General features: G+C 45.4%; 3 protein-coding genes across 3 annotated transcripts; all 3 read left to right on the top strand.

The window, feature by feature from the left end:
* Positions 1–459: 459 nt before the first annotated feature.
* On the top strand, positions 460–6,495 carry LOC125537567 (U3 small nucleolar RNA-associated-like protein). Its single transcript, XM_048700885.2, has 6 exons — positions 460–1,047; positions 3,478–4,134; positions 4,569–5,051; positions 5,364–5,536; positions 5,910–6,093; positions 6,188–6,495. The coding sequence occupies exons 1-6, from the start codon at positions 589–591 to the stop codon at positions 6,275–6,277; spliced, it is 2,046 nt and encodes a 681-aa protein (XP_048556842.2). The 5' UTR covers positions 460–588; the 3' UTR covers positions 6,278–6,495.
* Positions 6,496–8,769: 2,274 nt separating this feature from the next.
* Positions 8,770–9,676, top strand: LOC125541589 (dirigent protein 1-like). The gene has a single exon (XM_087539864.1). The coding sequence runs from the start codon at positions 8,973–8,975 to the stop codon at positions 9,546–9,548; it is 576 nt and encodes a 191-aa protein (XP_087395990.1). The 5' UTR covers positions 8,770–8,972; the 3' UTR covers positions 9,549–9,676.
* A 154-nt stretch (positions 9,677–9,830) lies between these two features.
* Positions 9,831–10,621, top strand: LOC147985293 (dirigent protein 22-like). Its single transcript, XM_087539866.1, has one exon. The coding sequence runs from the start codon at positions 10,005–10,007 to the stop codon at positions 10,497–10,499; it is 495 nt and encodes a 164-aa protein (XP_087395992.1). The 5' UTR covers positions 9,831–10,004; the 3' UTR covers positions 10,500–10,621.
* Positions 10,622–11,589: the final 968 nt, after the last annotated feature.

Below are 11,589 nucleotides of genomic sequence, written 5' to 3'. Positions count from 1 at the left end.
CTGTGCACTTGTGACCGGGAGAGCATTGGACGTGGCAGCGGAAGAGAGATCAGCGGCAATACAAAGACTCAACGGGGAAGGTGAAGCGTGAGCGACCTAAAATGATAATTTCAGAGGCCTTTTCTCCCTTTTCGAGGTTCATTCAATCATCAAAAGCTAACACCAATAGGCTGGAACGATAAAAGATAGAAGATGTATGGCCTGACAGCCGAGTGCAAAAATCCTACAGCCTTCAAAAAAAAAAATCCTACAGCCCATTTATTTTAGAACAAGATATTTTTTCCTAAAAAAAGAACAAGATTTTTTTGAGACAAATTTTAGAACAAGAAATGGCCTCAAGTGGCCAGCCCGATATAGCATATAATAACCCACTAAGGGCCCGAAGTTTGACCCAACTTGCGTTGCGTCAGCCCAGCAGCCCGCTCAACGCACACCATCCCCCTCTCCCACAGCGACGGCGCGACCACCCCCTCACTCTTTTCTCTACCCTCTCCTCGTTGCCGTGGCAGCTCTCCCCTCCCCTCCCCTCCTCCACGCCGCAACCAAAACCCTAAACCCTAGCATCATCTCGACCGCGCCGGCGCCGAGATGGCGGACACGGTGCAGTACCGCCTCGAGCGGATGTCCGATGAGCTCGACGACCTCGAGCGCCGGGGCCTCTTCACCCGCGCCGAGCTCGCCGAGGTCGTGCGCCGCCGCCGCGACTTCGAGTTCCGCCTCCGCCGTCACTCCCCGCGCAAGGCCGACTTCCTCGACTACATCGCCTACCTGCTCCGCGTCGACGCGCTCCGGGACCTGCGCAAGCGCGCCATCATACGCGCCACGCCTAACCCTACCCACTCCGACGAGGATAACGACACGAACGAGGATGGCAAAAAGAGGAAGAAGAGGAAGAAGAAGTGGGCCAAGTCCATCTCCGACTTCTCCGGAGTCCTCCGCGTCCTGGACGTCTACAGGATGGCCACCGTCAGGTTCAAGGGCGACCTCGACCTCTGGTTCCGCTACCTCGAGTTCTGCCGCCAGAAGGGCCACGGCCGGATGAAGCAGGTAGGCATCAAATACTTACCTGTCCACAATACGGCATCAAATGGTAGTTGTGTCGAGGAGGATCAAAGTTGTCAGCTTTTCTATGTAGAGCTCTTCGTGCAGCAACTAATCTGTGGGAAATTGTAATATTTAGGGCTGCAGCGTGGGCACATACAGTGAGGGGTTATGATTGGGGTTCGTAATGCTTGATTTTCATCGCTGCTGAGTTGCTCTTGTTCTTGACTTGAAAAGTTCAAGGTTTTTAAGTAGCGTGCTAAATAGTTTAACGGCGGCCTTCCCCTGAAGCTATAATAGCTATAGCAGGCTAGGGGAATCTAAACTATCCAGTGGATTGTAGAAAAAACATGTCATATATGGTCTGGAAATGAGGAATTTCAGCACATTTAGATGAAACGAGGAGGACGAGACGGAGTCGAAGACGACAGGGAGAAGAAGGTCCTGCTGCCGAAGATTGAAGTCACCGCCTTCGCCATCACTTCCGCTGATCTGATTCGCCGCCGCTGCCGCTGGTGCCAAGAACTGAGGTTGGGTTTTCCCTAGCGCTAGAGGTGAGCGAGTAAATGTGTGTGGGGGAGGAGGGGTTGATGCTAGATTTCGTGCCATCCCGCGTCGGCAGCTTTTGGTCTTCCGCCAGCTCCGCGCCTATTCCTCCCTGCACCGCAATGTATGCCGTGTCCCCTTTTGCGCTCGACTCAGCCTAGCTCGCTGGAAACGGTTGATTCGAGCGTTCCTAGCGAGCCAGGTTCTGGGCTGCTTTAACGTTTGTGAGCGTGCGAGCCAGGCCCCGTGTATGGTATCGAACGTGTTTTTTTTGCACCACGTGGACCTGTTTGAGGGATGCAGCCTACCAAAAGCCTTCCCAATATCTTGATCTAAGCTGCTAAAAACAACAAACACACTCTTACTGGGACCCACTCGTCTAATCCATCCACGATGCACCAGACTACCAGGGAGCTAAGTATATTTATAGAGATGTAAATTCGTAAACCCATAAATATGGTGTTCACTGAAGCAGCCGCAGTATGCAGTCGCCTCAGACTCTGCAGTCTTTTGGGTGGAGAAGAGAGGAGAATGGCTAGTCTAGGCTTTCTAATCATTGGTGCTGGTTTATGGACTGGGTTTTGGGCTGCTGCATGATGGAAACTGACGCGGGCTTCTTCTCTAGCACTCTGACTGGCAAATTTGGAATAGCGGCGCTAAGCTCCTCTAACTGCTATGGTATTTAGCAGAGGTTAGAGGTGCTTCAGTGGGCGCAGCTGCAGTAGCAGTAGAAACCGCATCGCCGTAGCGGGAGCTCGTCTAAAATGCTATACAGGTGCTACAGCCTGCTATTTTTTCCATGCTTGAAACTATGTGATTTTGGGAGGGCACAAACATTGTTTATGCTTGGAAACTTCGGAAAGTTGAGATGGCCTTCTGAGCACTCTGGATTGGTGAGCTTAGAAATTTAGTGCCAAGTAGGATGCGGGTTGCAATTTTGGGTGAATATTTATGCCAGGTAAATTGCCTTATGCGTCCAATTGCTATACATTAGACTGGGAATTCAACTGTGGCATATGCTGAAAGTTTGCCCTCTACAAGCTGGTAAACAGTTGTTGCTGCCCAATAATTGTTTCTTGGTTAATGATGAGTACCCTGATTTGCCTCCCAAACAAGGTGGGGTTACAAGGGTGCCATCTGGGGTTCCGAATCTCAGCAGTAATGTGCATATTTTCAAGAAGTTTTTGAGAAAGTTGAATTTGGGTGAAGGTTTTCGTAGAATAGGCGTAGGGATATCTTGAGCCAAAAGTTAAACCCCTGTACCACTAGCTATGGATTATGGAGGTGGACCATGGGGCAGTGGTAGTGCTGGCAGCTATCTTGGCGGTGGTTGCTGGGGCGAATACAGGGATAGATGTGGTAGTAATGGGATGAATACTTCACATTGATAGGTGCAGCAATTGTTCATGGATCCAGATTTGGTCAATAATCACCTATTAGGTATTGCCGCATCAGTTTGAGGATTTCTGGAGGGATAAGACAAGAAAGCTGTAGTGGAAATGATTGTGGCGTGTTTCATTTCGGATTATCATGTAATCTTATAAGAAGTTTTGTGGCGCTATGAGGTCACCATGTAGGGGTATGTATTTGATTAAGAAATGTGATGTGTATTTTGCGCCATTAATTGACAAAAGGCTGTGGTTTTCATGTTCTTTATATGCCAGTCGTTTGTTGAGTGTGGAATCTACAATAAGATTTAGGTTAGAGTCTATCAAAACCATAAAGGTTAGGAGATTTTCTTGTTCTTTTGTACCTGCTTATAGTTGCATTTTGGGTTGGTGACTGTTGATAAGATAAGTGAATTTGTCCAGCGCAAGATATAAAACTGTTAAATGCGGGACTGACTTAGTATTAATGTTAGTATTCTCATGTTTGTTGTTTTATTTGCAGGTTATGGCGCAAGCCATTCGTTACCATCCCAACGTTCCTGGGCTTTGGATGTATGCAGCAGCGTGGGAATTTGATCAGAACTTGAATGTTGCTGCAGCACGTGCACTTATGCAGAGTGGTCTCAGATCTTGTCCAGAATCTGAAGATATGTGGATTGAATATCTTCGTATGGAGCTTACCTACCTTAACAAGCTTAAGGCTCGAAAGGTAGCTCTTGGGGAGGATGTGAAGACACTGCAAAAAAGTAGTGATGATTCGGGTCAATGGAAAGAGGAGAACAAAGAATTGTTCATGTCACTTGATGAACAAGGTGACAGTCCCAAGGAGTCTGGCTTGGAGGATGTTGCTTTGGAGGACAAGGAAGATCTATTTTGGCAGCAAGGAGTGTTAATCATCCGAACAATTTATCATGGTGCTATGGAAGCTCTTCCGTCAAGCTTAACCTTGAGGAAGAAAATTTTGGATATATTAAATAGTGTTGAGCTGGCACATTCTGAAGAGCTGAGGTTAGAGGTCATGGATGACCTGAAGAAAGATTTCTCTCATAATGAGGACTACTGGGATTGGCTCGCTAGGCTTCAGCTTAGTGACTCCACTAATTCCAGTACTTTGAATAGAAAGGAAGCTGTATTGGATAAGCTTAACAAATCAATTCAGGTGAAAAATTGTGCCGTCACTTTATTACTTATTCTCCATCACAAATTATCAATGCAAGTAAATCTTTTTGAATTCCTTCGGATGAAAAAGGCACATACTTGTTGATTAATGTGCCTTGGTCATCTGTTCCTGTAATGAAATGCTTTCTGGATGGTAGTTTTGCCCATGACTTGATTAGTGCTAAGTTGATGTTCATGGTAAGTAGTATCACTATATGCTTGTCATAAAAAGTGTTGCTCAAAATTTGATATTTCAGCTGGACTTGTCCATACAGTAGATTGCTTACCCTATAGCTGGTAGCACCTTAAACTCAGCACAAACAGCGCTGATTTTGATACACCATCTCACAGTATTTTTTCCCAATATATCAGTGTCACTGATTGCTCATTGAACACAATATTTTGAATGTTCTTAATACGTGTCTTTGATTCTAGGTGTATGATGAAGCTGTCAGAAAGTTGCCTACTTCCAAAATGTACTCCCTGTATGCAAACTTCTGGTTGGGTGTTGTATTCTCCGACAGAGAGGACTCCATCTCATTATTCCATGATGCTGATTTTGATGCTTCAGAATTCACTTCAGCTATACTGAAAGTTTTTGAAAATGCTGAATCGTGTGGATGTCTCTCCGAGGATCTTGCCTGCCAGTATGTCTCACTTTGTTTGAAACTTGGAAGATCAGAGGAAGCACCTGAAAGATTGGAGGAAGCTAAGAATCTTGCAGAAAAGCTCTGCAGTGGTCCTCTTTCACAGGCTGCAAATCTGTGGAACTTGAGAGCTTCTATAGAGATAAAGTCACTTGCTACTGCTACCGGCAGTGCTTCCTTTAGTGAGGAGAATCTAAGTTCTCTGTTTGATTTATTTAATATTGTACTTCCGAAGTTATCCATAACCAAGGCTGAGGGACTCTGGCATACGGTATGTCTAGCCTTATCTTGTGCTTTCCTAATGATCATGGCTCTCTAGTTTCCAGAAATTTATTCCGTTGTCTCTGGACCTATCCTACCAAAAAAATTAACTTTTGCTCCTCTGTTCTAGTGTGGATGTGTGATTATGGTTATGGATTTATTACTTTTATATCAACTTTAGTATGGCATATGCTCTTTGTCTTCTATTTCATTTGTCTCGTTGATATGCGTTTTACTTTCTATGTCAATATCTTACATATTGTTATACTGATTAGACTACTTGTCTGTAAATGTGATGAAATTGCTTGTAATTGCATTGCAGGCGATGAAATTGTTTTCTCATGAAAAGATATATTTCGAAAAGCTGGTGAAATGTGCAACGCTATCATTAAGTTCAGCTGGTGGGAGTGATTGTGGAGCTTCCGTCTCTTCAGCTTTTGTCGGATGGGTTTTGCAGAAAGATGGTATTAAGCAAGCTAGGAAAATGTATAAGAGGTATGAAATTAATGGTCCTTCAGTGATACCATTTGCAATGCTGATGTTGAGTTGCCTTGCTCATTTACATGAGTGAAATGAGCAGAGCATTTCTAGCAATTTCTCAGTGTTTTGACATTGAGCCTAACATGCTATGAATTAACGGTTTTATATAGTCATAAGCGCAGAGAGGTTCCTTCAGAAATATTTCTTGTACTTAGTTCAGATATATTATCAGTCTTCATTGTCCCCTTTCATTACAATGAACTCATGCATTGAAGGTCTAACAGAGACGAGTTTAGTCGATATTTCGTTGTTGGGAGACCTAAGATCGGTTAGTGGGTTGTATGTGACATTGAGGGGGCATGTTTCTGACACTCACGTGTCCATGCAGATTTTTGGCTTTACCGCGCCCCAGTCTTAAGTTCTTCCAGTTCTGCATAGAGCTGGAAGCTAGCCTTGCATCAATCGGAAACAATGATGGCCTTGTAAACGCGCGCAAGCTCTATGATTCAGCAATCAGCCTCTATCCACAAGAAAGGGAACTATGGAGGAAGTACTACAATATGGAGTTGACGGTATGGTTACATATTGGCAATTAGACTCTTTTCCTCGTTTACCTGCATCAAAATCAATTGCTTACTGGTTGAGACATTTGTATTATGTAAACAGGCGGGAACATCAGAAACATCAAATGCTATCTACTGGCGCGCCCGCAAGGTGCTCAATGACTCCACCGTGCTCGACATTCCCCGTAGTTAGCAATCCTCATGTGTACCATGTAATACCATTTTTGATTGTATTGATTTGTCTGTTGCTATAGGCATATGTAAGTCAGACTTGACATAAGTTTTGGCTTTTCTTTTTTTGTCGGTCCGAAGAATTTTATGTGCTCGTGGGATGTTCCGAGTAAACTGGAATAGCTTGTATTTGCGAAAACAGTCAATCTATCAGCAGCAGAGGCTGCAGATACATATCCACCACCTGTTTATCTACTACAAATTGTTGCGAGGGCTTCCATTTGCGTGATAAGGGCAGTTTCTGTTATAGCGCTAGGAATCTGTGCTGTTAGTCTCAGCTAGAACAGAGGATTAGCATCGGCTAAATTGCAGTGCTCCAAGCTGCTGGTATTAGAGACTAGCCCCTCTTTCAAAATAGATGACTCAACTTTATACTAACTTTAGTACAAAGTACAAAGTTGAGTCATCTAACTAAAGTTAGTATAAAGTTGGGTCATCTATTTTGGAACGGAGGGAGTAGTTTTCAGCTGACGCTGACGGCCAGGCTCAATGGGTCGCTCTTGGTCTCGGTGAGAAAGCATATATCGAACAAACAAATTGCTTTGTTCTTGTGTGCATTTTTGGTGCTCATATTTTACTCTGAAAGAGGCTGGATACTGAAGCAGCTGCTAGTCCTGTTCGTATTCATTTTTTTCGTCAGACAGGGATGGTTCATCCTTTGTTCTGTTCGTATTCAATTCTTCTGACCCTACGAGCTAGGACTCCACAACTACTCCGCAATTAAGCCTGCGATCTCGAGCGAGCGACCTGAATACCGGCCTCTGCAACGCTTTTTTAAAGATGATATACATTATGGTGAGAGATACACAAAAAAGAAACAATCATAATTTTGAAAATAGTGAACCGTATACGCATTGTTCCTTATTAAGAGTTCATTGTTCCTTATTAAGAGTTCATGAACTTGTGTTTTTTGTGTAGCTCTCATCATATTGTATTTTGTCGTCAAACTTTACACATGTAGAATACATCCATACGAATGCGTATGATTTTTGAGAATTCTTTTGAAAATTTAAAACATGATTTTTTTATGTATTGTTTTCCAAAAAGGCAACCTCCCACAGATCTCGTCGTCCAAATGCCTTACAATTTGCATGTTTCTTTCATTTTCCCAAACTAATCATGCTAGTAGTATGCAATTAACTACTCCCTCTATCTTATAATATAAAACGTTATTACATTTAACATGTGAGTATTTTGGATGTAAGAATGTCTCGTATTATAGGACAGGGGAGTACTCTTTTTAACAAAAAGTTTCCAAACTGACGCAATGCTAAGGGGGTATTACATCGGGTACCTTTGGTTTTTTTCTGGGCCATGTTATGTATCTATACCATCAGCACATTTCTTTGATTTTCCTGAAGTAACCATAAATTTGGTAGCAATTTATTACGTACTTATTTTAAAAAAATAATTACTAAATTGATGCACTGCCAAAAGGGATGTTGCACCGGGTGCCTCCTTCAGACGGACCTGGACTTTGTCTAACTCATTGCACGCACAATCCAAGTCTCCACCATACATCACCATGCACATCACATCAGCTGGTACACATGATGTCACATCGGCATGTGCATCTCTCTTCTCTCCTCTCTCCCCCAAACAAATCTATCCTTTTTATTTCACCTTTCCTAACTTAAATCATTTACATCTTTTAAACTAATATTTTGATTTCAAAACTTTTTATATATTTGAACTCCTGACAAAAGGACCTTTAGACCAAGATCATTTTTGGATATATTTTTGCTAGTTTAAATTTTTTAGTAACACATTTCACACGTTTCAATAACATATTTCACTCTTTTCAAAAGCAGATTTCACTCATTTCACTTGTTTTGATAACATTATTCACTCATTTCACTTGTTTCAATAGTATATGTAACACATTTCACTCGTTTCAATAATAGATTTCAGTCATTTAAAAAATTGATTTCATCTCATTTTACTCATTTCACTCGTTTCAAATAACAGATTTCACTCATTTCAAAAATTGATTCACTAATTCACTAATTTCAATAACTGATTTCACTCGTTTCAATTACAAATTTCATTCATTTCACTCGTTTCGATTACAGATTTCACTCATTTAAAAATTCAAAGTAGTTGAAATATATTCAATATTAATCTTATTCTAAAGGTCGTTGCGTCATGATTATACAGAAATAATTTGTTTTGAAATTGGAATATTGGTTAAAACGATATAAATAATTTAAGTTAGAAAAGGTGAAATAAAAGTGATGGATTTGTTTGAGAAAGAGAATAGAGAAGAGAGAGATTGGAGATGCATATGTGACAGCATGTGTACTACCCTGATGTGATGTGCATGACGATGCATGGATCAGATTTGAGTTGTGCGCGCAATCGGTTAAGCATAGCCATATTCGCACTAAATACTGCTTTTGCAACATGTCCCACCACACATGGGCTTTCTTTTAAATACGATGATATACAGCCATTCAGGCGAGGCAGTAAATCGCAAAACATCTTACGGCACGCATCCTCGAGCTAGTTGGACGGGTTGGATTCAGAGCGACCTGAATACCGGCCTCTGCAACGCTTTTTCGTGCGATCTCGGCTTTCTCCAACCCATCACAACAATGGCTACTTCCACTGCAAGGCCCCGCCTGCTCCTACTCCTCTAGGTTGCCGTCGTTCAACTCATGGCCGTGCCGTCCTCCGCCGCCCGTTGCCGCCTCGTGCACCTACACTTCTACATGCACGACATCATCGGCGGGCCGGGGCAGACAGCGGTGCGGGTCGTCAGGGGCCAGGGCCCGCCGCACCCGTCCATGCCGGGGAGCTACTTCGGCGACACGGCGGTGATCGACGACCTCCTGACGGAGGGCCCTAGCCTGACGTCGAAGGCCGTCGGCCGGGCACAGGGCACGTACGTGCTGGCCGCCATGGACGCCCCCGTGCTGGCGGTGAGCGTGACGGTGGTGATCACCGAGGGGCCGTACAACGGGAGCACCCTTGTCATCGCCGGCCGCGACGACATCTCCCAGGAGGTGAGGGAGCTCGCGGTGGTCGGCGGGACGGGGCAGCTCCGGCGGGCCACCGGGCACGTGGTGTGGAGGTCGGCCGAGGACGTGTCAGCGGTGTACATGGTGCTGGAGCTGGACGTGCACGCGACGGTACCGAACGGCGCTGCTGCTGGTCGTCGTCATGGATGGGGCTGGCCGGCCGCCGCCGAGGGCATCAGGAACATGTCGGCCGGTTTGTCCGCTGATTCCTAGAACAAGTCTGCCATTGTCGCCACTTGTAAAACTCAACATCTCTACCACAAAAATAAATACTGTACTGGTTTTGCCGGTTTTAGGATCAATCGATTTGGGAGAGAAGACGATGCGGTGCGTAGCTTTCAGGCCGAGGCTGGGTTAAAAACTTGCGCACCTCGCGTAGTACGTGATTAACTCGCTACTACGTAGTACTTTTTTGTTACGCGTCAAGAACCTGAACATACTACTGTAGTAGAATTAAACTTCCATCTCAGCTTCTTGGACTTCTTTGTGCTGCACTCCCACCTATGAGCAGCGAGCAGCCTAACCACAACTTGTCATTTCAGCTTCCTAGCCTAGCTGCTCTCAAATCACACGCCAATGGCCAGGCACCGCCTGCTCCTTGCCGCCGCCGTCGTTCTAGCCCTCGCCGCCGCATCCATCGCCGACGACGCGCGCTAGATTCTCCTACGCATGTACATGCACAACGTCTTCGGCCCGCCGGGCCAGAGGGTGGTGCTCATCGTCAAGGGTGCCGGCCCGATGAATCCGTCCTTGCCGCCGGAGCACTACTTCGGCGAGACGTACGCGTTCGACGAATCCCTCACCCAGAACCGGAGCTCCTCGTCCAAGCAGGTGGGCCGCGCGGAGGGCACCGCCATGCTGGCGTCCATGCGGCACCCGGTGTACCTGGTGAACATGGTGATGCTGCTCACTGGCGGGGAGTACGACGGGAGCACCATCGTCGTGGAGGGCCGGCACGACGCGTCCAAGAAGGAGAGGGAGCTGGCGGTGGTCGGCGGCACCGGGGAGTTCCGGCTGGCGTCCGGCTACGTCAACTGCACCACGGCAAGGGAGGAGAAGAAGTTCACCGTCTACGAGCTCAACGTCAACGCCACCATCCCCGGCGATGACAGCGAGCCAGAGCCTGATACGGGGAGGCGACGCCGACGAATCCCTCGTTTCTGAGCCACGCTAAAAATACTAATGGACGCGTGTAATACTTGATGGAAATCGTTAGCTTGGATTAATTCCTCGAATAGTTTGAGAGAACCGGCGATATCATGCATGCATGTTCGGTTTATGATGAAAGAGGCAGGGCCATTTTATCGCTCAAGCCTCAAATTATAGTGAATGGAGAGGTCCTACTTTTGGGATTGGATTAAACAATTGTTGGACGTCCCCCCCCCCCCCCCCCCCCCCCCCCCCCCCTTTTTTTTTTCTTTTTAGAGGAAAGGAATCGGCCCAGCCCTAAAAAATTCTTAAACCTAACCCGACTTTGAATTAATATATACAACCAACAATATCAAACAAACAACATAGAAAAAAGAAAGAGAAGAATGGGATGCAACCCCAAACGGATACAAGGAGCAGAAGGAGAGCAACAAACTAGAAAACTAGCATAAAGCTACATCTTTGAAGTCTTGACCATCAACGCTCCATAGCAGGAAAAGGTGAAGGAGCCGCTGGAGGACGTACCAGCCATTGTTCGCATCCATTGACAGTGTCAAAATGCCATCCGCCTCCACCACCAAAGAAGATTACTATCTTCTCACCCTGGATCAGAGGGCATCGCACCGTCGGTTAGGTGGAGAAGCTCAGAGAGAGTACGGAAGGATACAAGAGGCCCAACCAATGACGTGCAACACCAAGCATGGCCACCTCACCACAAGGAAAGCCCAAGAAGAATCACCACCGGAAATATGAGAAACAGAGCCACAGGACCAAGCCGGATCTCGCCAGGACCGCCAACTCACATCACCACCATCAAATCATAGCTGCCGGAGAGGGGACCTTTATCCCCTCTCACCCAGGATCGAGAGTGCTGAAGGAAATATGCCCTAGAGGCAATAATAAAGTTGTTATTTATATTTCCTTATATCATGATAAATGTTTATTATTCATGCTAGAATTGTATTAACCGGAAACTTAGTACATGTGTGAATACATAGACAAAACAAAGTGTCCCTACTATGTCTCTACTTGACTAGCTCGTTAATTAAAGATGGTTAAGTTTCCTAACCATAGACATGTGTTGTCATTTGATAAACGGGATCAC

Source organism: Triticum urartu, chromosome 2A (assembly GCF_056163025.1).
Source record: "Triticum urartu cultivar PI428250 chromosome 2A, HENAU_Tu73, whole genome shotgun sequence".
NCBI lineage: Eukaryota > Viridiplantae > Streptophyta > Magnoliopsida > Poales > Poaceae > Triticum > Triticum urartu.
This window is presented reverse-complemented; position numbering and strand designations above follow the sequence as displayed.

Excerpts from the sequence above, each read along its gene's own strand:
- LOC125541589 (XM_087539864.1), top strand. The coding sequence starts at position 8,973 with ATGGCCGTGCCGTCCTCCGCCGCCCGTTGCCGCCTCGTGCACCTACAC.
- LOC147985293 (XM_087539866.1), top strand. The coding sequence starts at position 10,005 with ATGTACATGCACAACGTCTTCGGCCCGCCGGGCCAGAGGGTGGTGCTC.
- LOC125537567 (XM_048700885.2), top strand. The coding sequence starts at position 589 with ATGGCGGACACGGTGCAGTACCGCCTCGAGCGGATGTCCGATGAGCTC. Across the intron at positions 4,135-4,568 it reads AGCTTAACAAATCAATTCAG|GTGTATGATGAAGCTGTCAG; the intron begins GTGAAAAATTGT and ends CTTTGATTCTAG. Across the intron at positions 5,537-5,909 it reads GCTAGGAAAATGTATAAGAG|ATTTTTGGCTTTACCGCGCC; the intron begins GTATGAAATTAA and ends GTGTCCATGCAG.